Source organism: Mytilus californianus, unplaced genomic scaffold (assembly GCF_021869535.1).
Source record: "Mytilus californianus isolate M0D057914Y unplaced genomic scaffold, xbMytCali1.0.p SCAF_13, whole genome shotgun sequence".
In the NCBI taxonomy this organism is placed as follows: Eukaryota; Metazoa; Mollusca; class Bivalvia; order Mytilida; family Mytilidae; genus Mytilus; species Mytilus californianus.
The window spans coordinates 17,974,059-17,989,029 of record NW_026262615.1 but is presented as its reverse complement, the minus strand read 5'-3'; the positions used below and the strand labels follow the sequence as shown (position 1 = coordinate 17,989,029).

General features: G+C 32.6%; 1 protein-coding gene across 1 annotated transcript in view; it reads right to left on the bottom strand.

Annotated features, from left to right (window-relative positions):
- Positions 1-10,126: 10,126 nt before the first annotated feature.
- Positions 10,127-14,971, bottom strand: part of LOC127723303 (mitochondrial fission factor-like) — a 32,961-nt gene continuing 28,116 nt past the window's right edge. The window contains exon 4 of the mRNA XM_052229855.1: positions 10,127-12,481. Within this exon, the coding sequence (XP_052085815.1) occupies positions 12,247-12,481 (235 nt within the window). The 3' untranslated portion in view covers positions 10,127-12,246. The remainder of the gene's footprint in view (positions 12,482-14,971) is intronic.

Sequence of the window (14,971 nt, the reverse complement as noted above, 5' to 3'; positions counted from 1 at the left end):
GTTCATGAGACAAAATCACTACGCATAAAAGAAACATAACAATATATGATTGCGCTTTAATTGCTGTAAATAATCTAAACGTCTCAGTTGAGTCAGTATAAACATGTTGTGAATCAGAGAGTTGAAAAAAATTGAGGATGAATGAATGAAATTAAATTCTCATAAACTAGTTACACAATTACAGAGATGTAAGTATTTACAATAAATAAATGAAAGCGCAATGTAAAGTCATGTTTTACAATTAGAATACATTTTCCGATATTATCTGAAGACGTCCAGCATTCTGTTGAAGCGTTTTCGACAATGGTCTTTTTATTGTCTTTTGCAAAGACAGAAGTGCGTTCAATATAAAAAAATAATCTGTTCTGTGCAAAAATATGAGTGCCTATTACAGAAAATGACATTCGTTTTCCCAATTTTAGCAAAAACTGAAAAGATCAGGTGCCTCCCGTTTCCGAATCTGAATTGAAGTACAACTACTCATGTTTGAGGTTTTTATTGTCTCGCCTTGACGGAGTCAAGAAGCACGACTTATGTATGCTGTTTCCAACGGCGGTGTCGGCGGGGGCTTTAAAAATGTATAAGTTAGTGATTAGCTCAGTTTATGGCAAACCAGTAGTAGTAGGTCAATGATATTTGGTATGCAGTTGTATCAGCATTGGTATATCTCATAGCAATGGAAAATTTAATCCCGCTCCCTCAGTCATGGTCTATAATCTCTGAAACGTTTGCTTACTTTACATGTATTAGCTTGTGATTAAGTCAGATTAAGTGAAACTACTAGTGGTAGGGCAATGATATTTGGTATGTAGATGCATTAGCATTGGTACATCTTATTTCCATGAAAAATTATTTGGCTACGTCCCCTCAGTCATGGTCTATTGAATTTGAATGTTTTGCTTAGTTTATATCTCAAGTTTATGATTAGATCAATTTAGGAGAAACCGCTTATGTTAAGTCAATGATATTAGGTAGGCAGTTGTATTAGCATCTCTTTTCCATGGTGATTATATGGCCCCACCGCCTCATCATGGTTCTTTAACTTTGAAACTTTTACATTGTTTACAAATTAAAGTTTGTGTTTATGTTATTGTAAAGGGAACCACTTGTGATAAGTCAATAGTATTTTGTATGCAGTTTTATAAGCATTAGCATTTCTCATTTCCAATGGGTTGCTTCATGTATTTGGTCCTGCACCATAAGCCAGGGTTCGTTGCATTGACTTTGAATGTTTTGGATTCAATATTTGCAGTATACTATCAAATTACAAAAAAAGGCGAGACATATCTCTGTGGCAACAGTTTATGATTGATGTCATGTGGACAAATGTCTAACACCTTTGTTTTATCTATCACTAATATAAGTGGCTATTGGTTAATAACACTTTTTGTGTTAAGACAGAAACAATGTTGCGTTAATCTTAGCATAAAACTAATATTTAATATCATGGTCTGTAAATGCAACACGAGAAGATGACATCTTTTTCCGGTAATCAATTGATTTATAATACATCCAGCCTTATTAAGTAACTGCAATACACTTTAACACTCACCTGTTTGTGATCTGACATAATTGGTGACATATAATGTTGGAGTACACCAAAAGGAATCTAAACATTTGCCTGCAAGAGATAAAACCTTTGTTTCTGAATCATTTATACTTTCATCAAGGATGAATTAAAAAAGATATGTTATAAATAATGTTAGTTATGTTCTGATTTATTGATAAGATTGATTGATTAATTGATGTTTAACGCCACTTTCTCACTATTTTTCTATATGGTGGTGGTCCATTGTTTTTGGTGAGGGAAGCCGGATTGATAGGAAAATCATTGTAAGTACCGCCGAAAACAATATTAAAAGATCGTATTGCATTGTTAAATTGATGACCTATGAAAATAGTTTAATGCAATGGATCGATAAGCTTACATGGATCGTATCTACATTTACAAGCTCAACAACATCACCGTATAATAAGAATGTGATATCCCGTTAGTAATAAGTTTTCTACAGGTACAAACAAAATTTCAAACTGAATCGTTGTATCTGTAATAGAATATAGTAAAGGTTCCAAGTAATTTATGATAACGAAATCCTTGACTTAATAATTATTTACCAAAAGAGAGGCGAAAGATACCAGAGAGATATTCAAACTCATAAGTCGAAAATAAACTGACAGCACAATGGCTAAAAAAAGAAAATGACCAACAGACAAACAATAGTACACAAAATACAACATAGAAAACTAAAGACTGAGCAAAACTAACCCCACCAAAAACTGGGGATGATCTCAGGTACTCCGGAAGGGTAAGCAGATCCTGCTCCACATGTGGCACCAGTCGTGTTGCTCATGTTAGTACAAACCCGGTAATAAGTCTAATTCGGTAGGTCACATTCAGGAAAAGGGGACGGGATTGTTGTTAGGACATTATGAACATATCCGCTATCATCTGTGAAACGGATATTCCATAACGATCAACCAACTCTTGCTTGCGTCCGTAAAACTTACGAAGAGGTGATTTTAACTTCACCACTTGGAACTCTTGGTTTAATAGCTTCCTTGTGAGCAGCAACCCTCTATCAAGGAAATCATGATAGAAAATAAAAGCCCTGGAATATCGTATCAACTGGGAGATATATTATAATACTCCGTATGCAGGCGCTGCTGGAATGTTGCTACATAGAAATGAAAATTTCACAATTTGGAAGCCGAAATCATCTCTTTTGTCATAAAGTTTTGTTTTCAATCGACCATTATTGTCAATTTCTAGATGTAAGTCAAGATATGAGGCAGACTTAATTGTATCTGTCGTATCCTTTATCTCAAGTTCGATGGGATAGATGCGTTCAACATAGTCACCAAATTTTGAATTATTTAGTGAGAGAACATCATCTATATAGCGGAAAGTAAAGTAAAAGGATAATGCTAACTTCTTTTCTTTCTTCCTAAGAAGTTTCTGTATGAAGTCAGCCTCATATGAATAAAGGAAGTCGGCAAGAAGAGGGGCACAGTTTGTTCCCATGGGAATACCGATTGTTTGTTGAAACAAGTGATACCAGTGACAAACATATTACGTTAATTGAAATCTATAACGTAATTATAGACATGAGTTTTGAGTGTGTAGGTAAAGGTAATATCTTGGCTAGCTTGATTGTTAGTTGAACCGTAAAGTCATTATTAGGTTAACTATACTACCATCCTTTCGGCAGACAGATAGATTGGTTATCTGTCGGACTAGTCTACTTTTAAAGGAGGGTAGTATACCTAACCTAATAATGACTCCACGGTCCAGCTAGCAAGCAAGCTAACCAAAGATATTACATTTACCTACACACTCAATGCATTTTGCTGTAAAGGGCTTTAAATTTACGAACTTAAAGAATAAAATGTCGAAAAAGCAGTCAGGTCATACCGCCTTCATCGTCAGGCTGATGGCCATGGGAATTTTAAACGTTTGGTCATATAGCTCTCCACGTGTTTAGCTCTTATACATCTTTAGCTCCAAATGTTTGAGATTGAGTGTTTCCGCTGAAGGTTAATTAAAAAAAGCGCTTCGAAAGTATAAATTAATAAAGTGATATTTTCATTTGCAATAATTCAATGTTATATTGATTATGCATGTGATTGGCTTGTTGGTATGAAGATTTATCCAAGAAGTTCAAAGACAAGCTACTGATTACATGTATTCATAATTAAAGTTATTAGGTTTATACTATATCTTTCTCAAAGAAAACGTATCATTGTAAATGAATTTGATAAATTGGGATTATTGAATGTCTGTAACAGAGTAACACAGCTTCGTTTGTATCATGTATTTAATGTTTTTCAAAAAAAAAAAAAATTTAGTGCTTTTGATTATTAGTGAACGTAAATTCGTTTATACTTTTTTGTATAAGTAAACCCGATTTCTTTTAAGCTTTAGAGTTTAAACGAACACGAGTGCAGGTGATCGTTTTTGTATCTTTCGTGAATGCAGATGAGCTTTTGTGTATGAGTTTATGAGTGCAGTTAAGGATATGTGGACATGCATGTATGAGTGAACTTGAGTGTTTGTATGAACAATGTACGAGGCAACATTAGTGCAAGGAAGATTATGTGTATCCTGAAATATAAATACAGAGGAGCTTTTGTGTATGAGTGTCACTGATCATGAGTGTTGGAAACTTTGGTGTATTTTGTGTGCTGGTGAACTCTGTGTATTATTAGTTACATAGTTTGCTAGTGACCTAATACGACATATATGAGATCAGTAAATTCCATATGGGGTTAGAGCGAAGCTCGAATGTGGTATTTAGACTGGTGGCCTATCAAAGTGATCAAGTCTTCAAAATTAAGAACCTACTTACATTGGTCTATACAAAAACAAATGACAACAATAACAACTCGCAAGCTTTTAATGTGTTTTATGAATTTATTTCAATCGTTCATCATCAATTTCTTTGTCTATTGAAACCTTCAGATTTGTCCTACACACTGTGTTGTTTTTACAAAGGCACGTAACACCACTACTAACCGTGTATTGAAATAAACCACGCATAGTAACCCCTTTCGGTTGCTTTTAACCAATCATATTCCTAGAAATGTATAGGAGGTAAGGTGAATATGAGAAAACGTGTATGATATGAATAGGTGATGTAATGTTGTTGAGACAGAAACCACACAACAAAATTCAATGTCATTATCAATCCAGGAAATGTTTTAACTGTGTCATGACTTTACAAAATCAAATATTGAACATTTTGTAGCAAAGGAATATTTAAAAGCTACATTCTATGATCAAGTGGAATCACAAATCAAGATCCAGATGACAATACATAAACTACACAAATCAAAAGCAGAGATTATTTTTTTTTTTTGTATATGTTCCTAAGAACAGTGAACTCGAATTCCAAAAGTTCCGTACAATACTGACCCAACATCGGAACCAGAATTGATATGTCCTATGTTTCAAAGACACTTTTCTCACTAAAACCATTCCCGTAATGTAACTGTCCCTGCCTACTATGTGTAACACACAGTGGGATATATCAACTTCTATTACAATCTGATAGTCCTGAATAGTTTTTGCTTGCCAGTGTTTATACTTTGCTTTAAAATCAATGAAATGCATATTAAAAACAAGAGGCTCCTAAGAACCTGAATTGCTCACCTGGTAAAAATATGCCATTTTTGATATATTTTATCTGTACTGCAATCAGTTATGTATGCTTATTTGTAAATCTTATTTAGTGATATTTTTGAAGATCTTGTACATTTTTCCTGTTACATAGATATACGAAGATGTGGTATGAGTGCCAATGAGACAACTCTCCATCCAAGTCAAAATTTATAAAAATAAACCATTATAGGTCACAGTACGGTCTTCAACACGGAGCCTTGGCTCACACCGAACAGTAAGCTATAAAGGGCCCCAAAAAAATACTAGTGTTAAACCATTCAAACGGGAAAACCAACGGTCTAATCTATATAAAAAACGAGAAACGAGAAACACTTATGAACCACATCAACAAACGACAACTACTGAACATCAGATTCCTGACTTAGGACAGGTGCAAACAAATGCAGCGGGTTTAAACGTTTTAATGGTACCAAACCTTCACCCTTTTTCTGAAACAATAGTGTAACATCACAACATAGAAAGACACACTATAAAATATCAACTGAAATAGCTTAACTCAATCAAAGGACATATTAACACCATTGAACATACACTGAACAAATAAATTTGACCTATGACACAATGTAAATACAAAATAAATAAACTTAGGGAAGAATAATAAAAGTAACATGTTATATCGGTAAGAAATGTTAAACAATTAAAGAAAAACAATATGCTCGAACAAAAATACCATCCATTTGCAATAACTTTAAACACAGGTAAATGAAAATAATTTTGTTGTTAGGTATACTTGTACAGTACCAATAGAGAAAGGAAATATTTTTACAAAATAAATAATTTTGAATACAAAATAAATAAACTAAGGGAAGAATAATAAAAGTAACATGTTATATCGGTAAGAAATGTTAAACAATTAAAGAAAAACAATATGCTCGAACAAAAATACCATCCATTTGCAATAACTTTAAACACAGGTAAATGAAAATAATTTTGTTGATAGGTATACGTGTACAGTACCAATAGAGAAAGGAAATATTATTACAAAATAAATAATTTTGATGTTCATAGTACGAAGTGAAAATATATAGTTATACCAAACACTTATCAAAGCTGGTACATAGACCAGATATAACCCTGAATAACATTAAATAACAAAAAAGCAATACAATTAGTATCAACAGGTCAAATAAACAAGAAAGTACGATTTGAGAGTACTCGCAGTTACTGACAGCTAGTTAAAAGCCAAAACAATTAATAATAAAAAATCATGCATCAGAGACTAAAATCAACTAAAACACATCCCAGGGATTTAGTATTTTAACGTCATGGACAGTCAAAGAAGACATGACTAGTGCAATGCCAAAAATAAATGTATCGACAGACAGTAGGATAGTTAGGAGTTTAACCTCTTTATAGATCTAAACGAACGTGGGTGTGTCTTTATACATCCCACTTGAAAAAAATACAAATTTAGTTATGTTTTAATTTGCTGATGACAAAATCGATATTAGTGCCAATGTAAACTATATTCAAAGATCTAATTACAACATTGGTAAGATAACCTTTACTAATAAGCCTGTTTGAAGGTTCGATGAGTTTACACGGATCACATAGTGAGTTCCGCGCTTTAAGTACATGTACAATATTACCGTAAAATTTAGGATGTGAAATACCGTTTTTAATCAGTTTTCTACAAGTACAGACAAATTTACTAATCATATCTTTGTATCTATGAAAGAACTTAGCAAAAGTTTTACGTAATTTATGGTAACGAAATCCTTGATTTAATAATTTACCAGTGATGCATACGTTCGTTAAAATCTATGACATCACTACACACACGGGCAAAACGAACGAGTTCAGCTTATATTTATCTATTAAAGTTTTAAAGATAAACTGCAAAATTATAAAATTATTCAAATGTATTTAAGGGCAAAAAATCTTGTTACGAATTTGATAATTTTGCCAGTTTTCTTAATTTGCTTTTTAAAGTTTCTGTCTATCTACTATAGTTTTTTTTTTAACAAAATACCAAAAAATGGGTAAAACATCATCATGCAGGGGAAATAAATCCTTTAAGTAGACGGTTGACAATTTCAGCCATGCTGTTTTAATTGTAGATCTTATTGTGCGGAGTATTTTTTCCCTTTATTTCTATTCTAGTTTCTGCCAAGATAAATGCAATAAACTGTTGACACAGAGATCTGTCTGTATATTGTTTTTGTAAGTTTGATAGCATAATGCAAATATTGAATCCAAATGGCAATATCTAAGCACCTGAGATCAACCCAAGATTTTGGTTGTGTTCGTTTGCTCAGTCTTTAGTTTTCTGAGTTGTTTTTTATGTACTGTTGTTTGTCTGTTAATCTTTATCTTATTTGCCATGGTGTTGTCAGTTTATTTTCGACTTATGAGTTTGAATGTTCCTTTGGTATCGTTCGCCTCTCTTTTAAACATGTAAACTATGCAAAACATTCAAAGTCAATGAACCATGACTTAATGTGTAGGACCAAATAACCTGCATGGAAATGCCAATGTTTATAACACTGCATACCAAATACCATTGACTTATCATAAGTGGTTATCTAAACACTGACCTAAACACAAACTAGTACATGTTAACTAAGAATAAACTGCTTCGCTAAGCGCAGCTGGATACGCCCGCAGAGGTCCAACCCTGAACAGTTGGGGCAAAAATGGACACAATATTCAAGCTTGATACAGGTCTGAATTTGGATTGTAATTAAATATTTGACATATTATAGGTTTCTGAATAAATCTAGTCAAAGAACTTGAAATTGGTTATATGAATTGAATTTATATTCAATTAAAGATTTCTTGCTGTTGTGTAATACACTGTGCTGTTGCACAATACTTAGTAAATCTGTTTTCAGACTATAAACAAATAAAGTTCAATTTATTCTCAATGTCATATTAGAAATTTATGAAAATCAAAAGGGAGCTTACATAAATAGATATAAACAATTTACCAAAGTTTCATGAGAATTGCTGACAGCATTTTTGAGATATTGTCCGAAAACTGGAAAATCCCCCCTATTTAAACGAAAAAAAACCCATAACTCAGAAATGTAAAATGTAAAATTTATAAAATTCTAAAGGGAGCTTACATCAATAGATATAAACAATTCACCAAAGTTTCATAAGAACTGCTGACAACATTTATGAGTTTTTGTCCAAAAACTGGAAAATCCCCCCTTTTTTTATGAATAAAACCCTGTAACTCAAAAACGTAAAATCTAAAATTTATAAAAATCAAAAGGGAGCTCATGTCAATAGATATAAACAATTCACCACAATTTCTTGCAAGTTGGTGAAAGCATTCTTGAGTTATTGTCCGAAAACTGGAAAATCCCCCTTTTTTTAATGAATAAAACCCCATAACTTGGAAACGTAAAATCTAAAATTTATAAAAAACGAAAGGGAGCTCACGTCAATAGATATAAACAATTCAAAGTTTTATGCAAATTGGCTAAAGCGTTTTTTAGTTAATGTCCGACATGTTGACGATGGACGGACGGACAGACGGACAGACGGACGGACAACGGTATACCATAATACGTCCCATAAACAGGCGTATAAAAAGTTCAATATGTCAATAGACCATGACTGAGGGCAGGATCAAATTATCTCCATTGAAATGAGATGTACCAATGCTAATACAACTGCATACCAAATATCATTGACCTACCACTAGTGGTTCTCCATAAACTGACCTAATCACAAACTAGTACATGTTAACTAAGCAAGAGTTCCAAAGTCAATAGACCATGACTGAGGGGGCGGAATCAAATTATCTCCATGGAAATGAGATGTACAAATGCTAATACAACTGCATATCAAATATCTTTAACCGACCACAAGTGGTTCCCCATAAACTGACCTAATCACAAACTAGTATATGTTAACTAAACAGAGTTCCAAAGTCAATAGACCAAGACTGAGTAGGTGGGACCAAATTATCTCCATAGAAATGAGATGTGCAAATGCTAATACAACTGCTTACCAAATATCATTGACCTACCACTAGTGGTTTCCCATATTCATACATTGTTGATGCTGCTATAACAGCTTACCCGAGTCTTGCTTTTTGACTCCGTCAAGGCCAGACAAAAATAATTTTTTTCAGGTAATAACTCCTCTAAGGGGTCTATTGAGGATTTCAAGAATATTGACTTATTGCTGAACTTTTTTGTTATATATTGTTGCTCTATAATAGTTTCTACACAAAATGCATAAAATGGGTAAAAATGGTTATTCAGTGTCAGTAGCTCCCATAAGGCCATGTGAGCGAAAAATCTCTTTTGAGGGTGTTTTGTTTTTTGTGTGGTAGCTGCCTAATTGATGTTGTTACTCACATCAATTGTTATTCATAGCATAAACTAGAAATATTTAAATAGGGTTTGATTCTATAGTAGTTACATTGACCAGTGATTCAATTTATAAGACCAAAGAGGAGTAACTCTGAAGAAACATGCAATATTTGTTGACACAATACAACAGAAGTCTTGTTAATTGTTATTTTTCCTCACTAATAATGATGCTTTAAAATAACACAGATTGTTCAAAACCTCTATGTACTGACATTTTTATTCCCAAACATTTTGTATACTAGAAGTTCACACAATAAGATTTAGTCAAAATCACTTTCCTGGTGTGAGTTATTTACTGTGAATCAGGGTGATTGTTGATGATTTGAGGTAACAACACTCTGATTAATGACCATGCAAAATACTTATTTTTATTAAATATGCAGAAGGGTATTTTAGATTGAACTACCATCAGTCACAAGCATTCACTGTGAAAAATCACCACCAAGACAGCTTTTATACTGAACCACCTTATGTGTATATATATTCTGAAATCAAGTTTTATCTATGAAAAGATAATGATCAATGATAATTTTCGTCAGTGATTAATTTGCTTGCTATTGGTTAAATTTAAATATACATTATGACTTCTGCTTGACTGTGAACAAATAAAAACACCTTATTATACATTTTTTATTAATTTTTTTTCGTTAAAAAACAACAACTGAGCAAAGAAATAACACTGATTATACCTCATACTAATGTATTGCAATGTATGACATAATGTCAGGAATCAATATTGTATCAAAACAAAAATACATAGATAGACAGGCCGATTTCATTTATTTACAAAAGCATGCTTTTTGAAATTGATATGGAAGGCATTCAATTTTAACTGTCCGACAGTTGATTAATTTTTTAAGATAAATCAAAACAAAATGTGCATTTTGTTGAACCAAATGAAAACTACGACATTAAAAAAATGTACTGAAGTAAAATTGTGTGATGTATAAAGGGTCCTGATTATATGATGAGTTTGCAAGAACATACGAAAAGCGAAAAATATCAAACATGCAAAAAATACTCAAATCCTGGATAGTTGTCGTATGTTATACATAGAACATGTACAATACTATACTCCTTATCGCTATTTGGTCGAATCCTGAAAAAGCAGTCATTTAGACAACTTCCTGTTTGGTTCAAGAATTGCAACTACAAAGGCCATCAGTAACAAGCTCAGGAAGGAAAATGTTTAGAAAGCAGACATTTTGAAACTATGATAGATATTGATCCACTTTTTTAAAACACAAATTAAAATCATAAAAATTCTTTGTTTGAAGTGTTTCATGTGTTTACGATGGTTTAAACATTTCTCTTTGAAAAGTTTTATGCACAATACACAGTTTAAACAGGGCCCTAGATAGATCAACTGGATGTAAAAGTTGTGTAATTACAGAACTTATCCGGATTGGAGTAAATAGCGATAAGGTGTATTGACAGGTCAAAGCATGCAATACCAGTTACTTTCAGCAATGTATGTATTTACATTTTTTTGATTTTTTTATTTGTCAATTAGCCTCAGCTTTTTTTGATGTTTCTCAGTACCTCTATTTTTCAAATCTAAACTTGATAGTTTTTAAAATTAAAAGGTCCTGAATAAGAAACGCTGGCATAAACATACTAGTACTTTAAAAAAGAAAAGTGAAAAAAAGATTTTGTTACTACTGACTGCATATATGAATATGTCAATCTTAAGATTTGAATAAATTTATTTTTTTTAACAAAGCTAAACCAGACAGCATCTTTTCAAAAGAACGGCCTTCCTTACATATTCACACCTACATGACCTAAATAAAAACAATAATGTGTGTGTTATTTCAAATAGTATGAATCTGTTTATATTTTACTGATTGAGTGATTTGCATGCAAAAGCAATTTATACAATGCATGATAAGTACTAGTTACTAGTAACTACAATGAGGAATTCTGGTCAAGCACTAGTGTACAATTCCACTTCAATTAACACATGATTTACAAAAGAAATTTCTTAATTATAAAAAAAAAGCTTTATCAAGGACTTGAATGTCATCCCTGGATTGCTGAGCTACAAAGAACTGAAATAGTCAATATAAATCTAAAAATATGATTAAATAGGTCAACTGTACAGTGATAAATTCTAGGATTATTTCATTTTGATTTTAAAGTCTGATAAATTTTTAAGTTGTAAGAATTGTTTTAGCAGTAAAAATTATGAAATAACATATACTGTAAATTCAGAAATTATTGTGAGATTTTTATTTTAGCGAAAAAATTGTGACTGGGTGATTATCGCAATAATAAGAACTAGCATTCTGATATCTGACACATATATTTGTATGCAGTTTTTCCTGTAATCACGATAATTATTGTCTCATTTTGTTCTGTCATGTCGAAATCGCATTAAAAAATGCATGCAATACTTTCAGAATTAACAGTATTTAAAATACATATATAGATAACACAAAGGCTTGGTCCATTAGATTCAAATGAAATAGCCCTCATATGACCAGGCAAACCATTTTGTATATTTTACTTATTAATATATACAAGTTAAAAAAGGATTATTAATTTAATGCTCTAAAAAATGCAAATGTAATGTAATAAATAACCTTTAAGTGACTGGGCTTAATTTAAATTTCATCTTATAATATACAGAATATTAAAAGGCCTTATTCATTTAATTCTCTTAAAAATGTAAATGTAATGTTATAAATATCCTTTCTGTGACCAGGCATATTTGAATTTTTTCTCAACACTGCTTCATTTCGATCTGAATAGCCAAGAATATATTTTTGCACACAAGTATATAATGACTGGTAGGTGTAGAATCACTTCTCTGGTACTCCGTCTCTGGTTTTCCTGTTCTAGACTGGCCAGACGTCTGGACAGTTTGGCCACCTGTGTACGTATCTGGGTTGCGTCATCCTCTTCAGTGATTAACAGTGAGTCACTAAGTGAAGCTCCTGGTGTAAACATTACTGGGCCACGGGTATCTCTACAAAATATTAATTGAAAAGTATTGCTTTGATGAAAAAATGTCACAAATAATGAAAAAATTTCAAACAACCCCACTGAACAATGCAGCATACATACAAGGTCTGTAAAATGAATCTACGGAACACAGGGAAATCCCTGGTGATTATGAGTAGTAACACTACGGCTTATAACTCTGTCAAATAATATCTATTGAATATATATACAGAGTAGTATCTCAGAGATGTTAAGCCTTTTGTTTTTCATTCATTGCTTTAGCATCAATCAAGCAATATATTTTCTCATTTGAATTGTTTTCAATTTTGGCATGCCAAGCTTACTATATGGTATGAGTTCTGCTCATTCTTGAAGGCCATACAATGATTTATAGTTGCTTACATCCACGTCCTGTGGTTATCGGATAATGCATGTTTCATTGGCAATCAAACCACATCTCTTTATTTTCACACTTACAAATAATGGAAACTGGTGATCAAGTATTCTAGCAGAAATTCTGGAAAGCATCCAATAAACAAGACCCTGTTTTTGTAGTTTTTGCAGTCAGCTATTTCTTTCTGTTGCATATTTTATTGGGAATGAGACCCATTCAAATATACATATAATTTGCCATGAAAAAGTTCCATATACAATATACATATATGAAAAGTCTTGGCAGGTATATTTACAGCTAAAACTTTTTATTGAAACTGCATCACAAAGTAAACTGGCTTTCCAGATTTCGTAAAATCAAATGGATTACAAGTAAATATAGATAACAAAGAAATACTCATGAAAATGTAAAAAAAACAAATGTCTCGCCTTCTTTACTAACCATTGATATTATGTTGATAGTCCTAAATATAAAGCTTTACTATAACTATCACATAAACTTAACTTGATCCAAGAAAATGAGGTCAAGGTCATATAAACCAACCGAGAAATACATGTACACCTTACAATCATTCAATACACTAAATATAGTTGACCTATTGCTTATAGTTTCTAAGAAACAGACTTAACCAAGAAAACTAAACATTGACCAATGAACCATGAAAATGAGGTCAAGGTCAGATGAACCATGTCAGGCAGACATGTACAGCTTACAATCCTTCCATACAACAAATATAGTTGACCTATTGCTTATAGTTTAAGAAAAACAGACCAAAACACAAAAACTTAACACTGAGCAATAAACCGTGAAAATGATGTCAAGGTCAAATAAAACCTGCGAGACTGACATGTACATCATAAAATATTTCCATACACCAAATATAGTCGACCTATTGCATATAGTATTAGAAAAAAAAGACCAAAACTCAAAAACTTAACTTTGACCACTGAACAATGAAAATGAGGTCAAGGTCAGATGACACCTGCCAGTTGGACATGTACACCTTACAATCATTCCATACACCAAATATTGTAGACCTATTGCATACAGTATAAGAAAAACAGACCAAAACACAAAAACTTAACTATAACCACTGAACCATGAAAATGAGGTCAAGGTCAAATGACACCTGCCAGTTGGACATGTACACCTTACAATCCTTCCATACACCAAATATACTAGACCTATTGCTTATAGTATCTGAGATATGGACTTGACCACCAAATCTTATCCTTGTTCACTGATCAATGAAATGAGGTCGAGGTCAAGTGAAAACTGTCTGACGGGCATGAGGATCTTTCAAGGTACGCACATTACAAATTATCCTGTTACTCATAATAAGAAAGAAATTAACATTACAAAAATCTTAACTTTTTTTTCAAGTAGTTACTGAACCATGAAAATGAGGTCAAGGACAATGGACATGTGACAGACGGAAACTTCGTAACATAAGGCATCTATATACAAAGTATGAAGCATCCAGGTCTTCCACCTTCTAAAATATAAAGCTTTTAAGAACTTAGTTAACGTCGCTGCTGGATCACTATCCCTATGTCGAGCTTTCTGCAACTAAAGTCGCAGGATCGACAAAAATGTAATGTGAGCTAACACGAGTTCATCAGCAATACATTGGTCAATGAAAAACTTTCCGGACAGATTTACAATCGTTTTTTAATGACCACAATACATTACTACATAACCAATTATTGCAAAATCAAGCAGGTTATCTATTATGAATAAAGTACTGGATATATGGATGGATTATATGGCTCTTTAATGTCCATGGCCTGTAGCAATTATTACATGCAAATTCAGGATGAAAGCATGTAATGTGATATTAATATGGACCCTGTTTTGTACTAGCATGACTAGACTGACACACTGAGATGTTTTTGTAACATGTTAGTTCACAAGGTGACATACCACAGAAAGACATGTCACCCTACCCGGATACATTATTTAAGAAATAATTCATGGGACTTGAATATATCCTGATTTTACCACGGGTTGGCCCTTTATGACAAATATTTTACCCTGAGCAATTCTAATAGGACAAATACGGCAATTCTTTTGGATCGAAGCGCTCTAGATGAAGGCAAATATTTGCCGTTCCCATAAACA